General features: G+C 38.4%; 1 protein-coding gene across 3 annotated transcripts in view; it reads right to left on the reverse strand.

The window, feature by feature from the left end:
* Window positions 1-23899, reverse strand: part of ESRP1 (epithelial splicing regulatory protein 1) — a 627793-nt gene that overhangs the window by 497613 nt on the left and 106281 nt on the right. For all 3 annotated transcript variants that reach the window (XM_044066542.1, XM_044066541.1, XM_044066543.1), the window contains exon 3: window positions 16602-16715. In XM_044066542.1, coding sequence (XP_043922477.1) covers window positions 16602-16715 — 114 coding nt within the window. The remainder of the gene's footprint in view (window positions 1-16601; window positions 16716-23899) is intronic.

Here is a 23899-nt window from a genome sequence, read left to right on the forward strand (position 1 = left end):
GTCAGTTAGTGAGCTGGAAAACTGCAAATTTACTATCTGTTAAGTATACCCATGGGGGGGTGGGGGGGCAGGGGAACAGATCGGCTAGATTTCCTGAGGACTTGGGAGGCAGCTCATAGTCTTGATGTAGGCTGCCAATTGACATATCAGGAGCAAAACTGCAGAGTCATGTTATGCTAAAAACAAAAACAAAAAAGAAGTTGAACATTGCTCTTCTTCTTTAAACATCCTTATTTTGGAGCAAAGCCTTCGCTTCTGCCTCAACCCCATTCCCCACAGATGTGGGGACAAGACCACCACACCCACAAATAATCATACAAACTCAGACTGCCAACCCTTGGAGAAAATGGATATTCAGAGAAATTACCATCTTGAACTTAACGGAGTCCATTTTACTGGCCAGTCTACCCATCTCAGGACTCGGACAGCACTGATATTTCAAATTATTACCTTCCTTGTGTTTCTCCTTTCCAGGGGGCAAGCAATTCCCCCTGACCTCCTCTGAATTATGAAAAAGCCATGCAATTTATTTTTATCATGTTTTCACAGAACCGTGCCACATGATTTCATTTTATGTGCATTTGTTTTCCGAGTTAGAGCACTGATCTCCAGGGACCTTTTTCAGACTCAGCCAGGGAGTGGTATCTGGTTAAGTGACTTGCTCAGAGTCACAGTTGGACAATGGAGGCAGAGGGAATCAAACCCTTGACCACATGAAACAGCTCATTAACAGCTTCTTAATCCTGTGTGCCAACTGACAATGAAAATGTGTTATCACAACTTGGTGTAAAACAAATTTCACAAAAATACAGTCACATGCAAGCTAAAAATCGGTTCAAAATACCAGCTTCTTAAATGAAAGATAAAACATCTTCTAAATAAAAATGAAAGACAACCTTAGAATTAGCAAATTTAGCTGGGGAGTAAGGAGTTCGAGTGGCCAGGATTTTAGTACAAAATAATGGAATGAAGCTACAGCTGTTGCTTCTATCTACTTTAAGAACGATGCAGTCATGTCCATGAAGACATGCATATTGGGACACACAAACACACAAACACGACACAGTGTAAAATACTCAGACTTGGCTACAGTCAAACAGTTAAGTGTAAAGACAGTAGCATTTTTAGCTTGCCCGATACATTTTCAGTAGTACAGGATGTGCATAGACACAACAGTACTACATTCACCATATATCTTTCACTTTTCATTTTGTTTCTCTACTCGTGTACATGAAAGCACTAATTAATGAAATATGAGTCAGTCGGACATTTAAAGGAAAAACAAAATTAATTAGTACACAACTCAGACAGTTTTACTTAATCATGAATTTAAAATGCATGTTTAAAAAATGTTTTGGAATGGGTGTGCCCTCCTGCATCCTCTACATGGCGGGCTGTGGCCCCCATACCCTAGCTCATTATGATAAAAGCGAGTTCATGTATCCATCCATTCATCCTTTGCTGATCAGGACAGTCCCATCAGGCTAGTGGCTCTTTCCCTGTGATACTAGAGGTGGTACTTATGCTACTGAGGGAAATTTGGCCAAAGCACCAGGGAATTTCCCCTACTCTTTTGACAAATGCAGTGGGACCTTTTACATACAGCTGAGTTATCACCAACTCAAGCAGATGGGTCCCCAGTTTATTGTCTCATCCAAAAGACTACACACTTGGAAAGAAAAAGCAAACTGTTTTCTACTTAAAAGCTTGCCCCCCCCAAAAAAAATTAAGCTATATTGCTATAGGAAATCATGGCATAAAGTTCTTTATTGGAATTGTTCCTAAAATTTAGTTTCTTAATTTTTGCAAGACAACATGACAGATCTACATTTCTGCAGCTACTTATGTAGCTGTCCTTAAATTATCAAACAAGCTCACTTCGGGCATCATTACATGGTGTGGTGGATGCAATAACAACAATTAGTTACATCAAAATCTCTAGCACTGAAAAGTTCCAAATAAAGCTGGTTCCACAAATTTGTGTCCATAACTAATGTGTTGCCTCATCTCCTCAGGACACTACCACTTTTATTAAAACACAAGAAAAATCTTGGATCCATATTATTTGTGTGTTTAATGAGACGGCATGTGGGACAGAAGAAACTAGCAACCCTAGTATTCAATTAATAGTTATTGAGTTAATACAATCAATCTTAATACAGCTATAATGCCCATTTTTATTACAAAAAATACATCAATATTTTATTAATCAGAGACATGTACCTTGCAGTTATTCTTTTTTGTTCTTCTCAGAATTGATGGACATGCTCCACCTAAAAAAAAAAAAAAAAAAAACCCCACACGCTCTATGGATCTAAACCTCACCACAATGATAAATAGGATGTGCTTGAGGGACAGATTCCTGTCCCAGGGACTCCCCATGCTTTGGAACAGGATTCCAATCTACATTAGGCAGATCCCCTCACTAACACTCTTCCAGAGAAACCTTGACAAGTGGAAGGGAAACAGAAAATTTACCTCGGGGATTACTGTAGTGGTTCTGCTAGACAGAGGCACGGGGAACTAATAGTTCTGCTGGACAGAGGCACAGGGAACTAATCTAAGGGGGTGGCGAAAGCCAACACATTCTGGCTAGGCTTATAGATGCCCTTGGGCAGATAGCGTAGTACTTACCTGTGAACCAAATGCTCAAATCTTTTGTTATCTTAAAGTGATTGGTCACTATTCTTACCTTCATGGTTGTTTTACTGTTCTAATAGTAGCTGGGTGTGTGAGTATGCATTCTTTCATTATAATACAAAAAAGTTTTTCAAAAGATTTTTTTTTACTCTTAAAGTTGAATGTAGGTTTAGTACCAATCAACTCACTAATCATACTATCAGCCCTTAAATTAGTTCATTGGAACTAAGAATGCATATTACACAGAGTCGGTACAGTCCCATGTGGCAGGTGTAACTTCTGCCGCTACATTAACATTGATTGTTCCTTCACACACCCAGCTAGTGGAGAGAGAAGTTTGAGTTTAAAGTTGGAGTGGACTGTAACACTAGGCATTTAGTTTATTTAGCTCAGTGCCAACAATGTAGACATTTTTATACAAGTAAGATGAATCGTAGCTTATGGAAAGGATGAGGGAGCATTGTTAGAGATATAAAGAATAAAAATAAGAAGCCTTTAGCGAAACATACTATAGAGGTGAATGGGGCTCATTTCTTTAATTTTTAGGTTATTGAAAGGTTACACAAAGATTTAAGAATGGGAAATCTCCCCACTAGAACAGTGTATAGGGAGCTTTACCGGATCCTAGACTTACAAGCTGACAAGGGGAAAGGGTTGAATGGTAAGGTCTCTAAGACCAGCCCACTAAGAAGCTTAGCCAGGTGATTCTATGTATCTAAGTTTCTAGCATGTGATTTGATTTTAGAATGTGACTGGTTAGTAGGATCTTTGAGCTCTGATTAAATTTATGAATGATTTTAACATATGTATGGTCAGATGAACCGGAAAAAGTTCTGTGAAAGTGCTTAACTATATTTTGTGTTTTAGTGCTTACCTGTATTTTGTGTTTATTTTTATATATTAAAGTGGTTTACAGTTTTATCACTCTGTAGAACACATTCTTATTGCTGGGCACAGTGAATGTTTCTTCTTCTGTTCTGCTTACTTTTATTTTTTTGGATACATTTCACTGGTTCTTTTCACCAGGTGTTGTTTCTTCCATTTTTCCAGCATGACTTTATAAACACACTGGTGTTCAAAATACCATCTATATTTTTTATGTAAGTTGACATCTAAAAAAACCCATCTCTGAATATGACCATTTAATAGTAAATCTAAAATCAGTACTAGAGTTCAAGGACTCCATAAAATCCAATAATGCTTCAACTGTCCCTGCCCAAAGCATAAAAATGTCATCCATAAGTCTTTTACAGTGGATGATATGGCCAAGAGACCAGTCAGAATTAAACACAAATTATCCTTCCCATTGTGCTAAAACCATATTTGTGTAGCTACTGGCACATGCTGTGCCCATAGCTACACCTAACCTTGTGAAAAGTATTCCCCCATCAAAAACAAACATTATGAGTCAATACCAATTCCAACAATGTACAAATCAACTTGATTTGATTATTAGGACTATTCAGTGTTATGAGATAGAAAAGACCTGACCACTTCTACTCCATGGTCATTTGGTATTACAGTAAAAAAGTGTTCACATATCCATGGCATAGCCGGCCTTAGGCATAAGCCAACTAGGTGGCCGCCTAGGGTGCCGGACTAGCAGGAGTGCTTTTCCAGTATTTATTTGGTGTAGGTAAACCAGGATGGGGGCACCAGGTAGTGTGGTGGGGGGCACTATGGATCCATTTTGCCTAGGGCACCAGTTGGACCTAGGGCCACTCCTGATCCATGGTCACAAATATAGCATGCTGAGTATCTGCTAAACTTCCCACACATTCAAGTCGTCTGGAGTAACTTAAGCACTGCAGATGCTTTAACCAAAATGGGCTTCAATTTATCTTCAACGTAAATAAAGGCTCAGGTCAGCCAACCTTGTCCCGAAACAATAGGGCACACAGGTGAAAAAAAACAGGTCCTTATGAATTTTAGGCAATCCATGGAAAATAGGCAAAGGGGGGTTCATGATTTATGTATGTATTTGAATGTGAAGATAAAAGGGCTGTCATTAGAAGATCATATAATTTGGACTGTAAACAAACTATCAATATTTTACTTGGTTACATTAAAATACAGGATACAAGTACAGCTCCCTAGTATGCAACAAAGTCTAGAAGAGTTGATTTATGCTTGGACGCATTTGAATAGGTATTTTTATACCCAAAGCACACTCCAAAGAATTTTTCCTGAGGTAGACTGCAAATGTTGGAGGTGTGATGGGGAATAAAAAGAGGTGAGTATAATGACTTGGAAGGCTACCAATTTCCTGCACACTATTCTGTCAGAAATATTGAGTGAGCAAATTGGTGTAACTAAAGGAAATCATTTTTTTGAGCTGTGATACAAAATTGGAATTGCCTAAACATATTTAAAGGCCTTTTTGGTGGCTGCCAAAAAAGCAATTACTAGAAAATGGAAATCAAAGTCTAAATCAACAGTACTAGAAGTAGTGAATATAGTAACAGAGATAAAACTGGAAATGGGATCTTTAGAAAAGGGTAGGGAGTAAATAACAGAAATTTGGGAATTATGGGAATAATAAATGAAGAATGTTTTGAAGGAATGAGGTTTAAGGGAAGGCAGAAACTGAATGAACTATGTAGTGTTTGAATGACAATGACTGAATAGATTATAAGAGATATATAATGTTCGTAACTGAATGTCAGTCTAGTTTGTTATATGTAGAATTGCCCATGTCATAAGTGATGATTCAATAGAGATTTTTCTTGTTACAACTAAATAAAAAATAATGCATGGGGGCATTACTGAGTTAACAGTGAACATGACAAAACACCTTGCTATGCTACAAGTAGTATGTACTGGATAGGGAAAATAAATGCAATTAACTTAAAAAAAAAAAAATACCCAAAGGATAAAGATGGAGTGAAATTCTAGGTAGTTTCTATTCCCCATTTAACAGCATGAATGTATCCTCCACTGCATCCTCCTTTGGACTTGCCCAGTGGTTCCCCTTCATGTGCACCTCTGGCCCTTTCCTCCAGAAAAGTGACCCAAGCAAGAGTCCTACAGCCCATTCACTCTGAACTAGACAGTAACAGTGTACAGCCCACTTGTCCCCCCCAAGAGTGAAAATGTGAGCATTAGGAAGTGGGACAGATCCTGGTCCTGAGGAGATCCATACCTAACATCCTCCTGTAGGTAGCTTTTGGACTTTCTTGTCAGAGAGAGAGAGAGCTGTGCATGTGGCAACTCATGGCAGTTCTTCTGCTCAGTGGTGCAAGTGTGGCATCTACAGCACATGCCTACCCAGCTTTAGAGAAAGGTCAGCATCTACCCCACCAACAGGTCGCAGTAATCTGGCCTGCCTAGCCACCTTCCTGCACCAGGACTAGCAGGCTGGTAGCATCTGCTCAAGCTCATCTACCACTGCCTGCTCACTCCAGTGCCCCTCGTTAATCAAATATGGGTTTCCTGGTCAGAAGTAGGGCTTTATACCACTACACCGGTGCCAGGCCAGGCCAATAGCTAAGATGTCCTGACCAAACGCCTTTAATGTAACTGAAAAAAAATCTCAACTCCAGTATTAAAAGGTAATGATCAGAAATGCTTTCATTAAATAACAGCAATTTTTCCATGCTAAGGAAAACACATTATAACTCTTCATCTTAAAGAACATTAGTCCAAAACGTGAAATTAAATGGACAAAAAAAAAAAAAATAATAAGTTATTGCTAACAAGCAATACAATCATATTTGAAAATTTCCTTTTTGCAACTAATACTGTCAAACAATGCAAACTTGCTAACGGAAAGGAGAAAGGCACCTGTGTGTCCTTTCATAAACTACTCAAAATAATGAGCTTTACTGTGAAGCTGTATAAAGCATGAATTTTCTATAATTGGGAAGCATCTGACTTTGGGACCTTAATGTATGCAATTTCATGTAACCACATGGTTCTAATTTAATGAACGTACTTGGGTGTGCCTTCGCTGAAGGTTGAGCATCGGGCTGGCAACTCGGCACCATAAAAAAATCTACTGCTAATCATTAGCGGACCAGAGGTCCGCTGTGGCAACCCCTAACCGGGAAACACCAAAAAGGCAAACAACTTCCAGTAATTTTCAATAATCACAGTTTCTCGGACAGAGTTTATTCTAATTATTGCCACTGGGAATAATGCATTTCTGCTTCAGCTACAACAATACTGTACAAGCAGTTTGTGTTCCACTCCAGAACTAAGCACAATCCATCTTTTGGAGGTAGCACTGATAAGTGTGCAGCAGTCAGTCCTGGGAGAGATTATGTAACAATAGCACAGCAATACAACCTTAATCACTGCAATGAAGGATCAGGGATTGCAGAGACAATCTACACAGCTGCCAACAAAGTAACGAGGTGAAAGTGATTATGGTGCCCAAAACTGCACAACTGCTGTCCTAATGTGCACATAAGAGGGTTACTGGTCTTAAGAGCTTACGATAAATGCTTTGGGTTATGGCCAACACCTGTCACACTCCATTAGCTGCATACATTCAACCCCAGAACAGGGCTATAACTTCAGCAGCCATCTCAGTCCAAGCCCAGTACCAACGTATCAATGCTGAGGTTTAATCAACCTGCTTTTCACATATATATATATATATATATATATATATATATATATATATATATACACACACACATATACATATACACATACACACATTCATTATTTCCCAGGAGGAAGACAGTATTTGTCCAGTGACAGTACCCTTTAACCAGTACTCACAGGTATACCCCCACCACACTGCTGACTGAACACCAAGACTATAGTTACAACCTCCTGTTTTAAATGCCCCAGCCAACACAGTTAACAGCCCATACCCAGTCTTCAAAAATAGTGGAAAGCAGTCACACTAATGCTGTAAGGATACCCTTCAATAGCAAAAGTAGTCTTTGCCAAATGAATAAATGAAAAACGCTTCTTTAAAAGGATTGTATTATATTATATATAAATAACAATTCAGTTGCATAACAAGTAAAAAAAAAAAAAAGATATTCATGGATGGCAGACCAATGACAGAAAAACAAACAATTACTGTATCTGCAGTAAGTAAAGCAGATGACTAAAGCCTCAGAATATAACCAAAATCTATAACCCGTGCAGCTTGATGTAGCTTCTTCTTGCATTTAGAATCGTTAGAATTGCGAAACAAATGTTCCAGACAAAGAAAGAAAAATGACAGTAGTAGTTCTGAGAATGTACACTCTTTTGTTTAAAGAGATTTTAGCAAACAACAGTTCCACACAACAAAGGAAAAGAACAGCAGTCACTTGGGTGCAGTACACTCATGAAAAGTTAGAGATTTCAGACACAAACAGAACCGGTCTTTCCTTTTTGAAACGTTCCGTTTCATGGTGCTGTAATGAGTTTCTGAAGGAAGCAGCGAGTAAACAACTACAAGCATTTCATAACAAAACCATTTTAAAGTCTGCACACCTAACTAAATATGCAACTATTTACATTTTTAACTCCAAGACAACAGATGTGACAATCACATACAATGTAGACATCGGATATCAAAGGATACATATGAGGCACAGAATACATAACTAAAGATGTGATGCAATAAAAGAAGACTGTATGAAGTGAATTTTCATTGCATTCTCTACCCAAGGTCTATGGGTAGCAATATTTTTAACCACCTGCCCAAGTGTGGCATTAAATATACAGTACATTAAAGCTATACACCGACGATTGCCAATACTTGGTTAACCAAGTATTACAAAAAATGTTCTACACAGGATGAACATTCTAGCTTTTAAGTACAGAATTAGTGAACCATTGTAACACTGAAAGTTGTTTTGCTGTTGAAGCACTGCCTTGCTATTTCACATTAGTGCCAAAGTTATAGCTAGCAGGTCAGGCTGCTGACAGCACAGACTGATAGGACATATAGGCCCATCATTGGGGGGGGTTCCTGCATGGCTTTCTATGTTGCTCCAGTGACTGCATGTCAGCTGGAGAAGTGATGCAGTGGGTCAGTGCCAGGAAAACATGGGTGTGGCAGCCAAATCCCATAACAGTAGCCTCTGTTGATGAATGGTCAAACAAGGGCCACAGGCAGCACTTGTGGTGACAAGTTCTCCCATCACCTCTAGGGACAAGGTTAGGCCATAAAGAGAGGTAAAGGCTTCCATTATGGAAGGCCAGCAAGAGCAGAACGCACCTTCATGAAGGCCTGGATGATGCCCTCTGACAGGGCATGTGTGATCTAGTGGAGGTTTGATGGTCAACAGGCACATGGGCAAAACTCAAAATGAAAAAAAAAAACCCAAAAAAAACAAAACATGCAAGCATCTACAACTTGTAGCAGGTCAACAAAGTATGCCAGTAGATGGGAGTCATAAATTTGCTGTTTTTCATAAGTGTCTGTTAAGAGTAAACTGTTAATGAAACAAAGCAAGAGTTGTCTGCATTCCCAGGAAGGCAAATTGATGAAGATTAAAACGGTAACTGTTTTACATGATTACAAATATTTTGGGAACCGTTTAGTAATAGATTCACATGTGCCACATGTAAAGTTTAAAGTTAAAATGTGGATTATTTGAATTATAACTAATCAGCTGCCAAAAGAAGGAACGTGTGCAAGCATTTTATAATGCAGCCACAGTATTGCTAGTACTGTAAAAAGATCAATCAGTACAACAATGTAGCGGTACACCACAGCATCTAGTGAATGCAAAACGGGCTTTGATAGGAAACGCTGTCAAGTCTCTTCCTCATCCCTTGCAAATAACCACCTTTCTACTTGAAGCTCCTCAAATACCATTCTGCACAGTGGGAGAATGCAGTCAACACAGTCAAGTGCTATTGTCTTTCTTTTTTTTTTTTTTACTCTCTCGTGTTTTTGCACTTTATGAGCCACAGAGCTTTAACCACTAGTGTGCTTCACATTTGGTGAAAGACCATGTTCAGCACTGACAAATACTTATTTGCTACCACTGATACAAACTCGCCCGTGGAAGGGCGTGGCACAAGGTCTGTCTGTTGCATCAGATGCAGTGCTAGCATATTCAGCTGCTGCTTAGGAAGGGGGAGGGGCTTTGTAGCTCTGCAGAGTTAGATGGTGCATCATATGCTTTAGCTGTTAAATACAAGTACTTCTGTACACCCTAGCACTGCTAATTGCATACCCACAGACAGATGTGCTTTGAGGCCATGAGAGCAAAGGAAAGTAAAACACCATGTGAAATAATCCAGAAACCAAAAATCAGTGAAGTGCTTCTCCTTAATAGCTTATTTTAAGCATTACAAACTGCATTAATCTGTATTTTAGCATCTTTGATCTAAAATCCCTTATTTCAGGAACAGACTGCAAGGGGTTAGTTTGTTATTTTACAGAATGTGTTGCAGTAAGATCGCAAACTGTCCTGAAGTACTCTTTCAATATTATGCGGAATACATTAACAAGGAATGTGGCAGGAGAGCTTGTACTTCATGTCAAGTTTGTTGTACCTTCAGCTGCAATACAAATCCTAAAATTCAAAGGGAACATGTGAAAGACCAGACTAATTGTTACTAAATACAGAATGATCCAAAATGGTTACTTTCAGCCTCGGGTAACTGCATTCTGAGGAACAAAATTATTTAAAATACTGATAGGATTTTTCTGTAAATAAATTCACAGGGTATATGCATGACATAGGACATCTGGCATTTTTAAAGCAGAATTTACAGCATGTACTTTGTGTTAAAAGTTAATTTGCTTTCTATTACAAATGTGATAACCATGTAAAACATTGGAACTCTGCAGAGTACCAAAATGAGGAGATAAGATGATAACATCCTGACTTGCACATACTAAGCCTAAGGTGCCATTTTTCAATTTTCCGTTTTCTTCAAGGTATAGTGATCTCAGAGTTGGTAAAAACTAGTCTGGGAGCTGTGGTGGGCTTTGTCTACACATTGGGGAGGGCTGCGGGGACTTGCCCCATGCAAAAAGTGTAAAGAAGAGGAGAAAGATGTTCAACATTCACTTTGGCAACCCAAGTCTTGATATGAAACCTTGTTTAATATTTTGGGCACTATAGCTCTCTATTCTATATTTATATTATATATTCATACGTACGTATATCTATAAATACATACAAAATGTTGCCACTCATTTTCTTTCTTGAAATTCTGGTTTCAACATGTTGTGGTATTTCTTACCAACTTGAAGCATGAGGGGTCCATGTATGTCCTGCCACTTTCTCCCAAGTATAAAATTATGAATATCCACTATGTGTTACTACAGAGTATGATTTCTATACTGCATTACGCTATCATTTGTTTCTGCCTATTATGTGTTGCATTATGTTACTGCTATAATATGACTTGCAAGTCATTTTTGTCCGTGTCTTATGGCCCATGTCATGGCTGGAGAAACTCATCAGACAAGTGCACTTGCCTGGTTAACAGCATAATAAACAGTGTTCAAAAGTGACCTTGCATATCTTGAAATTAAAATCACACTTTCACCCAGTTTGAGCTGTTCAAGGAGACTGTCAGATTATTTTGCCAGAAACCTAAATAGCTCTCTATGCATCTCAACGGGTGTCCCATTTCATTTGTGGGTAGTACTTGCTTTGTTACACAAAATTTAAAAGTGATATTATTTTAGTTTTGTCAAACTCCCTAACCCCTTTATAAAGTGAGAAGAGAAGGGACCATTTTAAATTGTGCTCCCCAATATGTGAAGATCGAGCTATAAACACCCCCTTTTGTGCATAATTACATCTCTTTAATGCAATTTTGTAACCAAGCTTTAGGAAGAAAGATATTGCTACAGTAGACTTCCTCCCCCCAAAACGTAGCATATTATAAAATTATATGTTTCTTGAAAATAAAGAAGCACAAAAACATTTTCGGCTCATCATACATTTATGTTTACTGTCCCTAAACCAGTGATCATACCATTTTTTGCTCAAGCACTTGTCCACAGTACTATTTGTAAACATCTACTGTCACTAAGCAGTCACTGTCTTTATTTCCACTACCCTGCGCTGCCCCCTATTCCTTCCCAGCCCCACTACCTCTACATGAATAGTAATCACAGCCACACCCACCGCTCACCCTCACATCACCTCCACCAATCACAGCTCAAGTTAGATCACATTATACCACACCAACTTGCTCTACACAAAATACTCCCAAATCACTCTCATTCCCATTAGGCATTTTTTACATCACCCACACTACTTACCCATCCACATATAGTGAAACCCTACAATTCCTATTCAGACTCCCACCTAGTACCAACTTAAACTTTATAACCATGAATATCACACAACTAAGTCTAGTCTGTCTTCTCATAATTCTTTATAAAACACCACAAGTTATCACTCTAGCAATATCTTTAAACTTAGTAGCACAACACTACATTATGCACTCTCGTATACAGACACCACACACATTATAATATCTGCCCACAATTGATCAAGAACTACATAACGGACCAATTTAGAACTAAACACATATGCTCTCATTCCTACTCAAAAAAAAAAACACAATACTTTCTTACACTCCTCACCAAACTCCAACATCTGTATCACCATTTTAACACCAGGCTCACCATAAGTGGAGAAATCCACCCCAACCCAGGCCCAAATCCATCCTGTCCAACACAAACTGCTCCAACACAAATGTCAGAACATAACACCCCCACTATCTTCATCCCTGGGCAAATCAACAGCAGCAGCAAAACCAACCATCTTTCAATGCTAAATATTAAAATACCTAAACTCCAGGCCACAATAGCACACTACTCCCCACACATAGTTGCTTTAACAGAAACAACAAAGATTAGGGAATTGATGAAGGATCAACAATAAAATATGAACAAATATGAATAAAACTCAGTAAGGAATATTTTAGAAAACATAGCTAACTCAGAAGTTCTCCCTACCGGCTGCAACATAATTAGACAAGACAGACCACTTCGTAAAGTGGGGTGGAACTGCCTTACTTTACAAGTCCAACTTAACTGTTCGTCAATTACCAAACTCCTACCCCTCCCCCAATAATTGGGACATACTTATCTCAACTTCAACTTCACCCTAAAAAGGTAATCACAGTTGTGATCTATATTCCACCTGGTAATACACCTGCTAGCCTTGAAGACTTCTTATCCTGGTGTTCTTCCACATACTCACAAGAAACCCTTATTCTGGGGGATTTCAACCTAGATTGGTTCACCTGCATATCAGAACCACCAAGTAATCTAATAAATCTCCATGGCTACCAACAGCTAGTCCAAATTCCAACTAGATGTGATAAAAAATCTAAAAGGGAATCCATCCTTGACTGGGTCCTAACAACCTCACAATGTACCCCCACGCAGGCAGTCTCCCAGACACCTTAAGTGACCACAACATAATATACATTATACATAGTAAAACAAGCATATGCAAAACCACCAACTATATATACACTAGAAACACAAAAAAAATCTCTCCAGAGGTTCTCAATACTTTATTCTGCAACTGTGACTGGACCCCCCCCCTAAAAACCCTCCCACTTGACCAGGCTGTAGCATATTTTAACAAAACATTTCTACATCATCTAGACACCGTCACTCCATTGCGCAAAATCAAGGTTAGAACCTCTACAATCCCCTGGCTCAGTAAAGAAACCAAACAAATCCTCAAATCCAGATACACTGCCTGGCTTTACTATCAAAAAAAACAAAGAAACACAAAGCCTAACTAAGTACCAAGAACTGTGTAACTGTGCAAAAAATGCATTAGGCTGGACAAAAAATACTACTACACGACATTACAAACTAAATACCAACACAACCCCCAAAAATTTTGGAAAAATGTAAACCAGCTACTAAAATCCACCCAAAAGGCTACCCCAAACCAACCACCCCTGACACTAAAGTTCCCATCAAAACACAAGTCAACTCCCACTTTGTGAACTCAATTCTATCCTTAGTATCACAGGACAGTTCCATCCTCACTACCCCCCCCCCCCAACACAAATAACACTAATACAAGCTTTACCCTCAAAACAGTTTCCACCACTTCAATCAAAAGCATGCTCTCCAAACTAAAAACCTCATCAACAGCAGCCAACCTACTCCCTGGCTATTTCTTGAAACTCACAGCAGATGCTATTGCTATTCCAATCACCACTCTCAAACAGATCAACTGTTGAAAACTATGTGCCCAAACTCTGGAAAATATCCTATGTTACACCCACACATAAAGGTGGGACATCCACTGAACTTAATAACTACAGACCCTTTGCTTTACTCTACCCCCTAGCCAAAATCCTAGAAAAATGCATCCATACCCAGATGCTAAAATATCTCCTAGACAGCAACATCCTGTCACCTACTCAGCATGGTTTCAGACCTGCCCATAGTACCACTACAGCCCTCCTCTGCTTCACAGACACAATAAACAAACAGTCTCAAAAATGAAGGCCTGCAGGTGTCGACTCTTTTTTTTGGCTATGTCCAAAGTAGTTGACAGTCTCACACCAAATCCTGCTAAGCAAACTAAACCAATATCACCTATCAAATTCCACTCTTACCTGGTTCCAAAGTTACTTAACTGACAGGCACCAAGTTGTGAAATGGGAAAATTCTCTCTCTCCTCAGCTGCCCATAACTATAGGAGTCCCACTGGGTTCTATCTTAGGACCACTACTATTCACAGTCTTCACAAATGACCTCCATACCTCCACACAACATGCATCTATAATTCAGTATGCAGATGACACTACCTTAATCTGTGCTGCACAAAACATTTCCACCCTCCTGCAAACAACTCAACTAGCATTCTTGGATGATGAAAACTACCTAACCACCCAACTTATCCTCAATCCAAAGAAAACTCAGCTTATGATTATAACCAGTTCTAACAAAAACACTTACAACAGTCAATTCAATATCTACTCCACAAACGCTACTCCAATCGATAGTGGCACAGGCTAAGCTATTGGGAATAACCATAGACTCCCACCTAAAATTTGATAGTCATCTCAACTTAACTATTAAAAAAGTACATGCCAAACTGGGATAACTCTACCGTATCAAACCATTTCTTACTAACACAAGATCAGCCACTGCTTGCTCCCAACTTCTCTCCACCCTTCTCTATGCATCTCCCATTCTGATTAATTTCAATAAAACTGAACTAAGCAAAATGGAAGCCTGCTATAACAGAATTTCCAATTGCTCATATAGAACTCATCACTGTACTGCTTTGAGACAGCTCCACTGGCTTGAACTGCCCAAACTCCTAACCTACAATCAGCTCTGCCTCTATCATTCTATCCATTACCTCCCCAATAAGTGTCCTGCCCTCAGAAACCTAGTACATCACTCAGCCAAAAGGCTTCTTATATCATCAAGCAAACTACTACTAGAAGTCACCAACAGCTACAATAGCTTTGGAGACGCACTATATAGTAGTTCACTGGCTAAAAAATGGAACTCTGTCCCCACTAGCATTCAAAATGCATCATCCAAAGCCTCCTTTAAAGACCTCATCAGGCAACATTTCAAGCAAAGTTGGCAGTGCCATGATTGCACCCCAGGCTAGTGAAAGTGGATAAGGTACACATACTAAACCTAGAGTACGTGATAATAGTTTTCATTCTTGCAAACACTGGCTAATGTACAATATATGTACTGTACCTGTGTACAATGTATGTATTCTACCCATGTTCCAAATTTCAGCTGTACACCACAATTCTATTAAGTACCTTTGTTTTTAAATTAATATGGTTTGTTCTCTCCACTGTAACTGTTGGTGTGCTGCATACCACTGTAAAAACATGTCTTTTGTAATTTGTGTGTATACTGATCATGTCTAAATGTATCGGCAATTTTTCTATGTGGAGCTTTTCTCCCTGGGCCTCTACTGAAAAAGGGCCTTTTCGGCTCAGTCAGACACCCCCGGTTAACAAATATAAAATAAAAAATAATAAAATAAAAAAAAATTTACAGACGCTGCAAATGTAACATGCTGGTTGGATGTGGCAATGCTACAGCCAGAAATTTCTGAGAGACTGCTACAACGTTACCCAATCGACATTGTTTAAATGTTTTACCATATTTGCATACGGCCTGCTGCCAAACCAAACCTTTACACCGCACATGGGATAGTCATGCAAAAATACAGGTACAAGCCTAAAATGTCCGTTAATGCTGTTGGGACATTCGAATATATAGCAAGGCAGAAAAAGATCAGTAACAAGAAAACATTGTAAAAACAGTAACAGGAAAAATGCGACAGTCATGCTTCTTTTCCTACACTTCACACACAGCCACAAACACACAATGGTATACACACACGCTATGCATACATACATATATATATATATATATATATACATATATATATATATATATATATATATATATATATATATATATATATATATATATATATAGCTAATTTACACTACCAGTGAGTGAATTTAGAGTTAATTCCTTTAAATTTGAAATTGTATCCTAAAAAAGTTGAAGTTCTTCAGTCACTTTACTTGAGACAAAACCAGCTTCATAACAATTCTACTTTTTCAGTGGATACCATAACCATACACTATATGAATTTTGTTTTCTGTTTAAACAAGCAATTGTCACAAATGCACTCTTCCCAGTAAGTAATACACTTTGTATTATAAACAAGGCAAAGTTGTCTTAACCATGTATATTGTATATGGGGCCTTTGGCAAAGGTCATATAGTGAAGAGGGAAGAATCTGAACAATTTTCAGCTAAATTAAATCAGTAATACTGTAGTATCCATATGATTAATACAATGTGAAAAGCATTTACACCAGCATGGGTAATGTCAGAGTGCTTAGAATTTACTCTAAGTAGTTAACATGTTCTACGTCCGTCAGCTTTATGCCAGGTAAGGTACTAACTTGTAACCTAAATTATTTCACAGAAAAGCACCTGCAATTCATTTACCAACGTTGGCAACAAACAAGAGGCATGAAGTGGAAAGAATTTCTTACCTTGTTAGAGGCTTCCGGGTGCAGAACTTGTCGGAGGTGGAGCTGTCCATCAGTACATAGGCAGAATGAAGCACCCAGTTCAGTATTCAATTCATTACTAACAAACAGGTTAAACTGCAGAAAGATAATACACAATCAGAAATCACAACAAAATTAAATCTGAAATCAAGACATCAGCTTATCAGCTCCAGAATTTAACCTCTGAAAGAGCATGTTGTTTCCCTACAATATAAGCGACCTTCTTCAGCAGGTACAAACTGAATTAGTGAAGCTAAGCACACCTATCTGCAAGGCAGACCTCAGGATGCGTTATTCTGCCAGTCTAACTACCTTTTTCAAAAATGTGTCTTCAGATCAAATGTGGCAAAGGGTTTCTGTAATACTAACATTACTTATTCATTCTAGCATCAAACCAAAGTTGGGGATCCGTTTTTGAGGTAGATATTATTACCATTGTCTTGTATTAAGAGTATGTGTTTTGGGAATTCATGGGTGTATCAGGTCTGATGGAGAACAGAGGTACCACCAGAAAGGGCTAAAAACAGAGAATGTATTGCTTGTACTGACAGTCTCTTATCCTTGTTATGAGGCAAGTATTAGGCACCCATTTGTGGTAGAACCAGGAGGTCCATTTGGGTTGTGCCCATTAAGAGTCAAAGTCTGCTTCTGGAGTGCTCGGGGTTCCCTAAACCTTCAAAGTGGTTTAGTAGACCAGGTACATGCCCCTCTTGCATACGACTCCATCAATCACTGCCACTCTTACCTTTCTGGAGTGGCAGAAAAGGTTTTGAACCCAAGTTCATAAAGTACGATAATACCCCCAACAAATGCAGTAGAGTCACATTATCTCAGTTTTGGATCTGTATACTTACTATAAAAGTGTTAAGTCCAAAAAACATTCTTTGTATTTACAGTGGCTACCAATCTTCAAACCATTTCAAATCAATAAATGCAAGACGATCAAAATGACGCAACTTGAATTGTCATAACTTGGCTATACCAACCGCTTTTTTATTTTTATATAAATACCCAGTGCTATATTTGCAATACACCGAAATACAAAATAAAAAACAAAAACATCTCTGTACATTGCAATTACCAATACCAATCAAATGACAAACTGTATGCAAGGCATCACACACACAATTACAGACAACACTGGCACTGTTGTGATATAGTTTGTAAACCAGCCTCAAAAGGTAAAGAGGTTAATCTTGGAATTCGTGTCAAGAACACAAAGGTTATGATCAGAAACAAACATAATTCTTTGTAGTGCACGGAGCTTTATCTTCCACTTCTACTACTGGTTACAGGAAAAGTTGTGTTTTACGGTCTTTGAAAGCCTTTAGTGACCACTGTCAGTATTCCCTGATGAGCACAAGACCCATTAACAGTGCTTATTAAAGGTGCTTCACACGGTCAGATTTGTAAACATCCTTTCTCTAACAACCAATACACAGATTTTTTCAAATGGAAAAAAAAAAAAAAGACCACAAACAGAACAAAAGATATGATTATCTGTATTCAGTATACAGATATCCAGTAGGTTCATAGGCAACTACTAGGCTAACTGCCCTTGCAGGCCATTTTAAGCCTAGCCAATTTCCCTTTCCAAAATAAGAATCAAACCCTGTACCTTACACACACATACACCTCTCAAATGTCCATTTTTTCCTCATATTTTGGTCCGTTCCTCAAAAATTTGTGGTTCTCTAGCAAATCACTGAAGACACTAAACATGCATTTGAGTTTCAGACCTCATATTGTTCACGAATAAAATACCCTAGGGAAGTCAAGAATAAATGGATGACCAGGTAGGCTGCCTTAATAAAGGTACGGTGGGATGTCGGTGAAGAAGCTGGGCTACCGGTAAAGCCTTGAGAAAGGCTGTGCGTACCAGAGTGCTTGTGGTTGAAGGCTGAGTAAAGCCTTTAGAAAGGCTTTGTATACAGGTCGTAGTTCCAGCTGGTCAGGTCGCCTGCTGAGAGGAACCGCTAGTGTGACAGCTAGAAATCAAAGATGAAACACAGAAAAAACAGGCAAAACAATGTAAATGTGGCTCGGCTAAGGAGCTCTGCTCGCCGTGGTGTCAAATCAACGTAGTCGAAGTTCAGATTCTAGAAGGTCATACTTTATTGAAGTAAAAAAGTACCAGAAGTACAATCACCATCTTAGCGTAGTTCCTTAATGGAAAGAGTGATCCTGAGGATTTCCTTTTATAAGAGTACCTGGGGGTGTGTCAGTGGGAGCCAATTAAGTGTGGGTGAAAAAACCTTTATTGTGATTGGGCACGCCAACTTGACATCATACCTTATAATCTGATAGGTTAGATACCCTGAGCCAGCTCATACGTGGTTAGTAGAATCACTCTAAACCTACAATAGTGAAGTTCGGAGATTAGCTAAAATTAGCTAAAAAAATGTAGTTAACTAAAAATAGTCTTGCTGGAAAAAAAAAAATATCTTCGTCAGGATGGTGGGCGTTATAAATTATGACTGAAGCTAAATCTTTTTTTTTTTCTCAGTAGCCCAACTGGGAGAATTGGCAAAAGTAAAGGCTCTAAAAACTACCATGAAATCCATTATCTGTAAAATCAGCTTACTTTCTAAACTGTTGCAGATTCAAAATCTCTTTCACATTTTCAATATTAAATCAAAAACATCCTCCTAAGCAGAGTCTTGGCAATCAATGCAAAACATATAAAAACATTATGGCATATCATCTCTAGCAACTCAATATAACTATTATAAAATAAATCCTAATAAATCATACAGCCCCTTCTCTGTAGATTCCTCAACACAATTACATTTTTGCAATGAATACCATAACCATACCCAAAAACATACTTTATTTTCCATCAAAACTGAGTTATTTTCCTTTATTTAAAATAAAGACGTTTCCTTTAATCAAATCTCCTATGCTCATGGTACTTATTTTAAATATAAAATTCTCCTTACTTTCCACTATTAAACCTGATAGACCCATCAACCATGTCATACAATCATGAACAATTCATGGGAAAAATAATGTGACAAATTCTTATGGAAACCGGCCCAAGCACAGCTGCACCAGTCATTATAAACATGTGTATATACTCTTTACGTAGACTGGGCAAATTAATATACTTTTTTTTAAATGCACTAAAACTGAAGTTCTCTTTAAGAACTTGGAAAGCAATCAGTGAATCGCAACATCTTCAGAATTACTAATCGATTTCCAGTCCACCTTATTTATAAGGAGAAACTATTTAAACCAAACATACAGAAAGGGAAAAAAAAGAATTATTATACTACCTTGCCAAGTAATGCATAAAATACCACACTGTATGCAACTAGGGTTGCCACCTTTTCAAATGGCCAAAGTGGGACATTTTCGGGACAAACATCAGATTTTACAGGCCAACACATACCCATGGTCAGTACAAAGGATAGAACTTAACTTTTTTGCCTAAATAATAGCTTATTCTTGTAGCATTTTAGTTGCTTATTATGTTTCTTATAACATTTAGGTATTTTAGATAGTGACATACAATATAGGACATAATTATTTCCTACAATCTGAGGACATTTGCCATTTTTAATAATTTTTGTCAGGACACAACTGCCCAAAGAGGGACTGTCCCTCGCAAAGTGGGACAGGTGGTACCCTATATGCAACAGACAAAAATGGAAGAATATGACCAGCCTGTCAGCACATTTCCATCCATAAACACTAACATCACATTTATAAAATCAAAATCTCCTTAGACTCATCTTTCCCCAAAGACATTACTGTACACCCCTACAACTTCTCCACCTGAACCTCCACAACTTCTACCCTCCACTGGACTACAAAATGTGAGAAAATGGTGAATTAATATGCAAAGCTTCCACTGCAGAAATGGTACCATGCTCTGCAGCTTAGGAGCTGGACAGCACAGGCTGGTAAGATTAGCAAGACAGTCCTGTAAGGAAGGATGGTATCACAGACAGACAGACAGACAGACAGACAGACAGACAGACAGACACACAGACAGACAGACAGACAGACACACACACACACACACACACACACAGACAGACAGGCGCATGCACACAGACACACACACAGTTTGATACTCCTGCTGGAGACTGGGGAACAACCAAGCAGTGACGTCCAGTGGCAGGTGAGACATCTAGTTGTCCTCCGCTCCTTTTGTAAGGGAGGGGTGGTCCAAAGCGGACATCAGTTGCACACCACACCCTTCAAGGTGTTATTGGTTAAATGAAGGGGTGGCAAGTAGTATTTAAAAACAAAAAAAAAAAAAATGAAAAAAGGCATTATTACCCAGGGTGCAGTTTGCCGTTTCACACTTTAAATCTCCTCATCAGTGCTGAACATTGTTGCAGAATGTCTGGGGGAGGTGAGGGGGTGCACATAGGACCATGTCAAGGAGAGGCACAGAAAACAGTTAAGTCAGCTGTAACATAGCTAAATAGCTGAAAAAAATAAAAGTAATTAGCAGCTATGGTGTTGTAGAGGGCTAAAGGTCATGTGACTTGCATGCTTGACAGACATGGGACAATAAATCATGACAATGAAATGGAGACGGTTGCAGAGTATGACAGGAAGAATATGCTGCCTTTGGGCATGTACGATTGCTGTCACATGACAGTAGCCTTTACTAAGCATGTGCAAGGGAGCATGCACTCTTGTAGGGAAAGGTGTAATGGCCCACATGGTGATGTGAGTCATGCATTCCCCTGTCCAGGGGAGGGGGTAACCATTTAAAGCAATACAAATCATATCAAACTGGGATGCTGGTGAGGGCATAAACAACCGTCATGGCTGCCTATGTAATGGACCCTGCAGGTGGCTCTTACTCCATACTCAGGGTAACCCCGTCTATGAGGGAATCAGCAGGTGCAGGGAAAAGGAATCGAGAGCTGGAATCAGACGCAAACTTCTCATAATTATGATTCATCAAAACGTACGAGTCCCTAGTTACCCCCCAGTTACTCTACTTACTACTTAACTTCCAGATCGTTTTGAAGCAGATCTAATTCTGCTCGAACAAGAATAAAGAACTCAGAGCAACAGCCATCTGCATCGCTTTCCATGCATTATAACTCGCTTTCATCTCATATTTCTGTAAGGGCATTTGCAATCATAGTGGTCCCTAGCACTTGTTTTTGAGTTGTGTGTGTATGTATACATTAGAAAGTTGATATAACAACAGGTTATGCATTACCATGAATTTTCTGAAGGGTATGAAGTCTGAAATTCAAATGGGTGCCTTTATTTTCTGACTGCAGTCCTCAGTGATTTGCCAGTAAACAATTTTATGAGAAACAGACCGAAAATATGAGGCAGAAATCTGGACATTTTGTGAAAATCTGTACAGTTGAGAGGTATGATTATATATATATATATATATATATATATATATATATATATATATATATATATATATATATATATATTTTTTTTTAATCTATATATACACAACACACACTTCAGACAAATGCATACTATACACCAGTTCTTTTTGTGTGTGTTCATATATATTTTTTTTGCATCAGTAAATGCTCTGAACACATATACAACTAGTTTATGAACATCTGTTTACAAATTAACTGAGTCCGTCACTTCCAAGTATTTTAGTGTGGGCAAACCTATCACCAACTGTTAAAGCATTTCAAATATCTTATTCAAGGCTTCATTTCCCCCCAACAACACGTTATAGTTTCATTCCCACACCACAAATGTTCTTAGGCTTTCTCAGTTCATTACTTTTTTTTCTCTGACAAACCTGAGATCAATTCAATAGACATTGCATCACCCAAGAAATCTCATGACTGCCCCATTTGTCCTCTGGTACAGGCACCTGCATCACAGCTCTCACTTTACCTGGTTTGAGGCAATTTTTATTTGGAATGGCCCATATGTTTCATTTCAGAGTTACTCTTTAAAGCTACAGGAGAAAAACATTTATTTTAAGTATATTAGTCTGATGATGAACAGTCTAGATAATGCAGTCCTTTGTCATTATACAGGGCAGCTCTTTTGCATCTTCAGTTTGTACTTGTGCTTTTGAACATAGTTGTTTTCACCATTTCAAACGTCTAAAAGGCAAACAGCCCACTATATTTGACACTTCTACCCAAACAGTGTTATTCTTACAACTAAGGAGTTTCTGGTTGAACCGTTTTTTTAGACACTATCCCATAGCAATCATTTTCAGAGAGAGTTTTAAAACCATATGTAAATAGTTGCCCTCTTATTTTAAGAGCTTCGTAGAACTTTATGCCACAAAGCTAGAGTAATATTCCTTAAAGTTCTCAATTTTTTCACCACTGATTTCATAGATTTGGCAGTATATCACACCAACAAGGTTTAATTTGGTTTAGAGAAATACTTTCAACCTTTGAGGCTTTTGATGCTGTTGGAATTAATCTCTTGGCGGAATTGATAGAAATCGTGTCGACAATTTTTTTATACTTTGAAGGTGAATGCTTTAGACAATTGGAAGAGGTAGCCATGGGAGCAGCACAGGTTGCCATGTTTGCCAACACAGTGATGTGGAGATGAGAGACTTGTCAAATATTAAAGTCTCCTTTTGGAAAAACACGGGACCAGATATTTTCAATGTTTGGATAGGTAGTAAAGATGAATTTGACTACTTTTTAAACATGTTAATGAAACCACTAGTGGTTTTAAATTTATTTTGTTTGCAGTTTGTTGCCTAGGAAAGTCCATTGAGCCAGGTGAGCCCTTTTTCAATGGAGGCCCAGGGAGAAAACAATAAAATTGTATACAAAAATTTACAAGTACAGTAGCAGCTCCATTTAAAAAAAAAAAAAAAAAAAAAAAAATCAGTAATTGATAATACAAGGAGTTAATACAGTTTGTTCAAAAAACAAAAAGTCAGTAATAATTAATACGCAATATCTAGAATAACAGTTAAGATACACAAGCAGCATAAAATCCTCCTAAAGACTTGTGTTTAAGTGGCAGGCAGGATGCCAGCCTGAGCTGGGGTATATTAGTAGGAATAAGAGTAAGTGAAGTAGGGGGAAGTTTATGAGGGGTGGGAGCAGGAACATTCCCAGTTAGAGGAGAAATATGAATGGGGCAAAGACTTGAAAGATTGTGTGTAGTATGGATATGGGGAGGAAGTAAGTTCCATTTATGTGCAAGGGAGAAAGCTATGCAATTTTACTGGAGAAGAGGTAAACTATTTGGATGCAACTATTTATAAAATAAAAGAATGGATTTGATTCAAGTCTTTTTTAGAAAACCCACCTTTTCCCAATTCATATTTATACGTTTCTAGTTGC

The sequence above is a fragment of the Protopterus annectens genome, chromosome 3.part1, assembly GCF_019279795.1.
Source record: "Protopterus annectens isolate FY-2018-M chromosome 3.part1, PAN1.0, whole genome shotgun sequence".
Classification (NCBI taxonomy): domain Eukaryota; kingdom Metazoa; phylum Chordata; order Ceratodontiformes; family Protopteridae; genus Protopterus; species Protopterus annectens.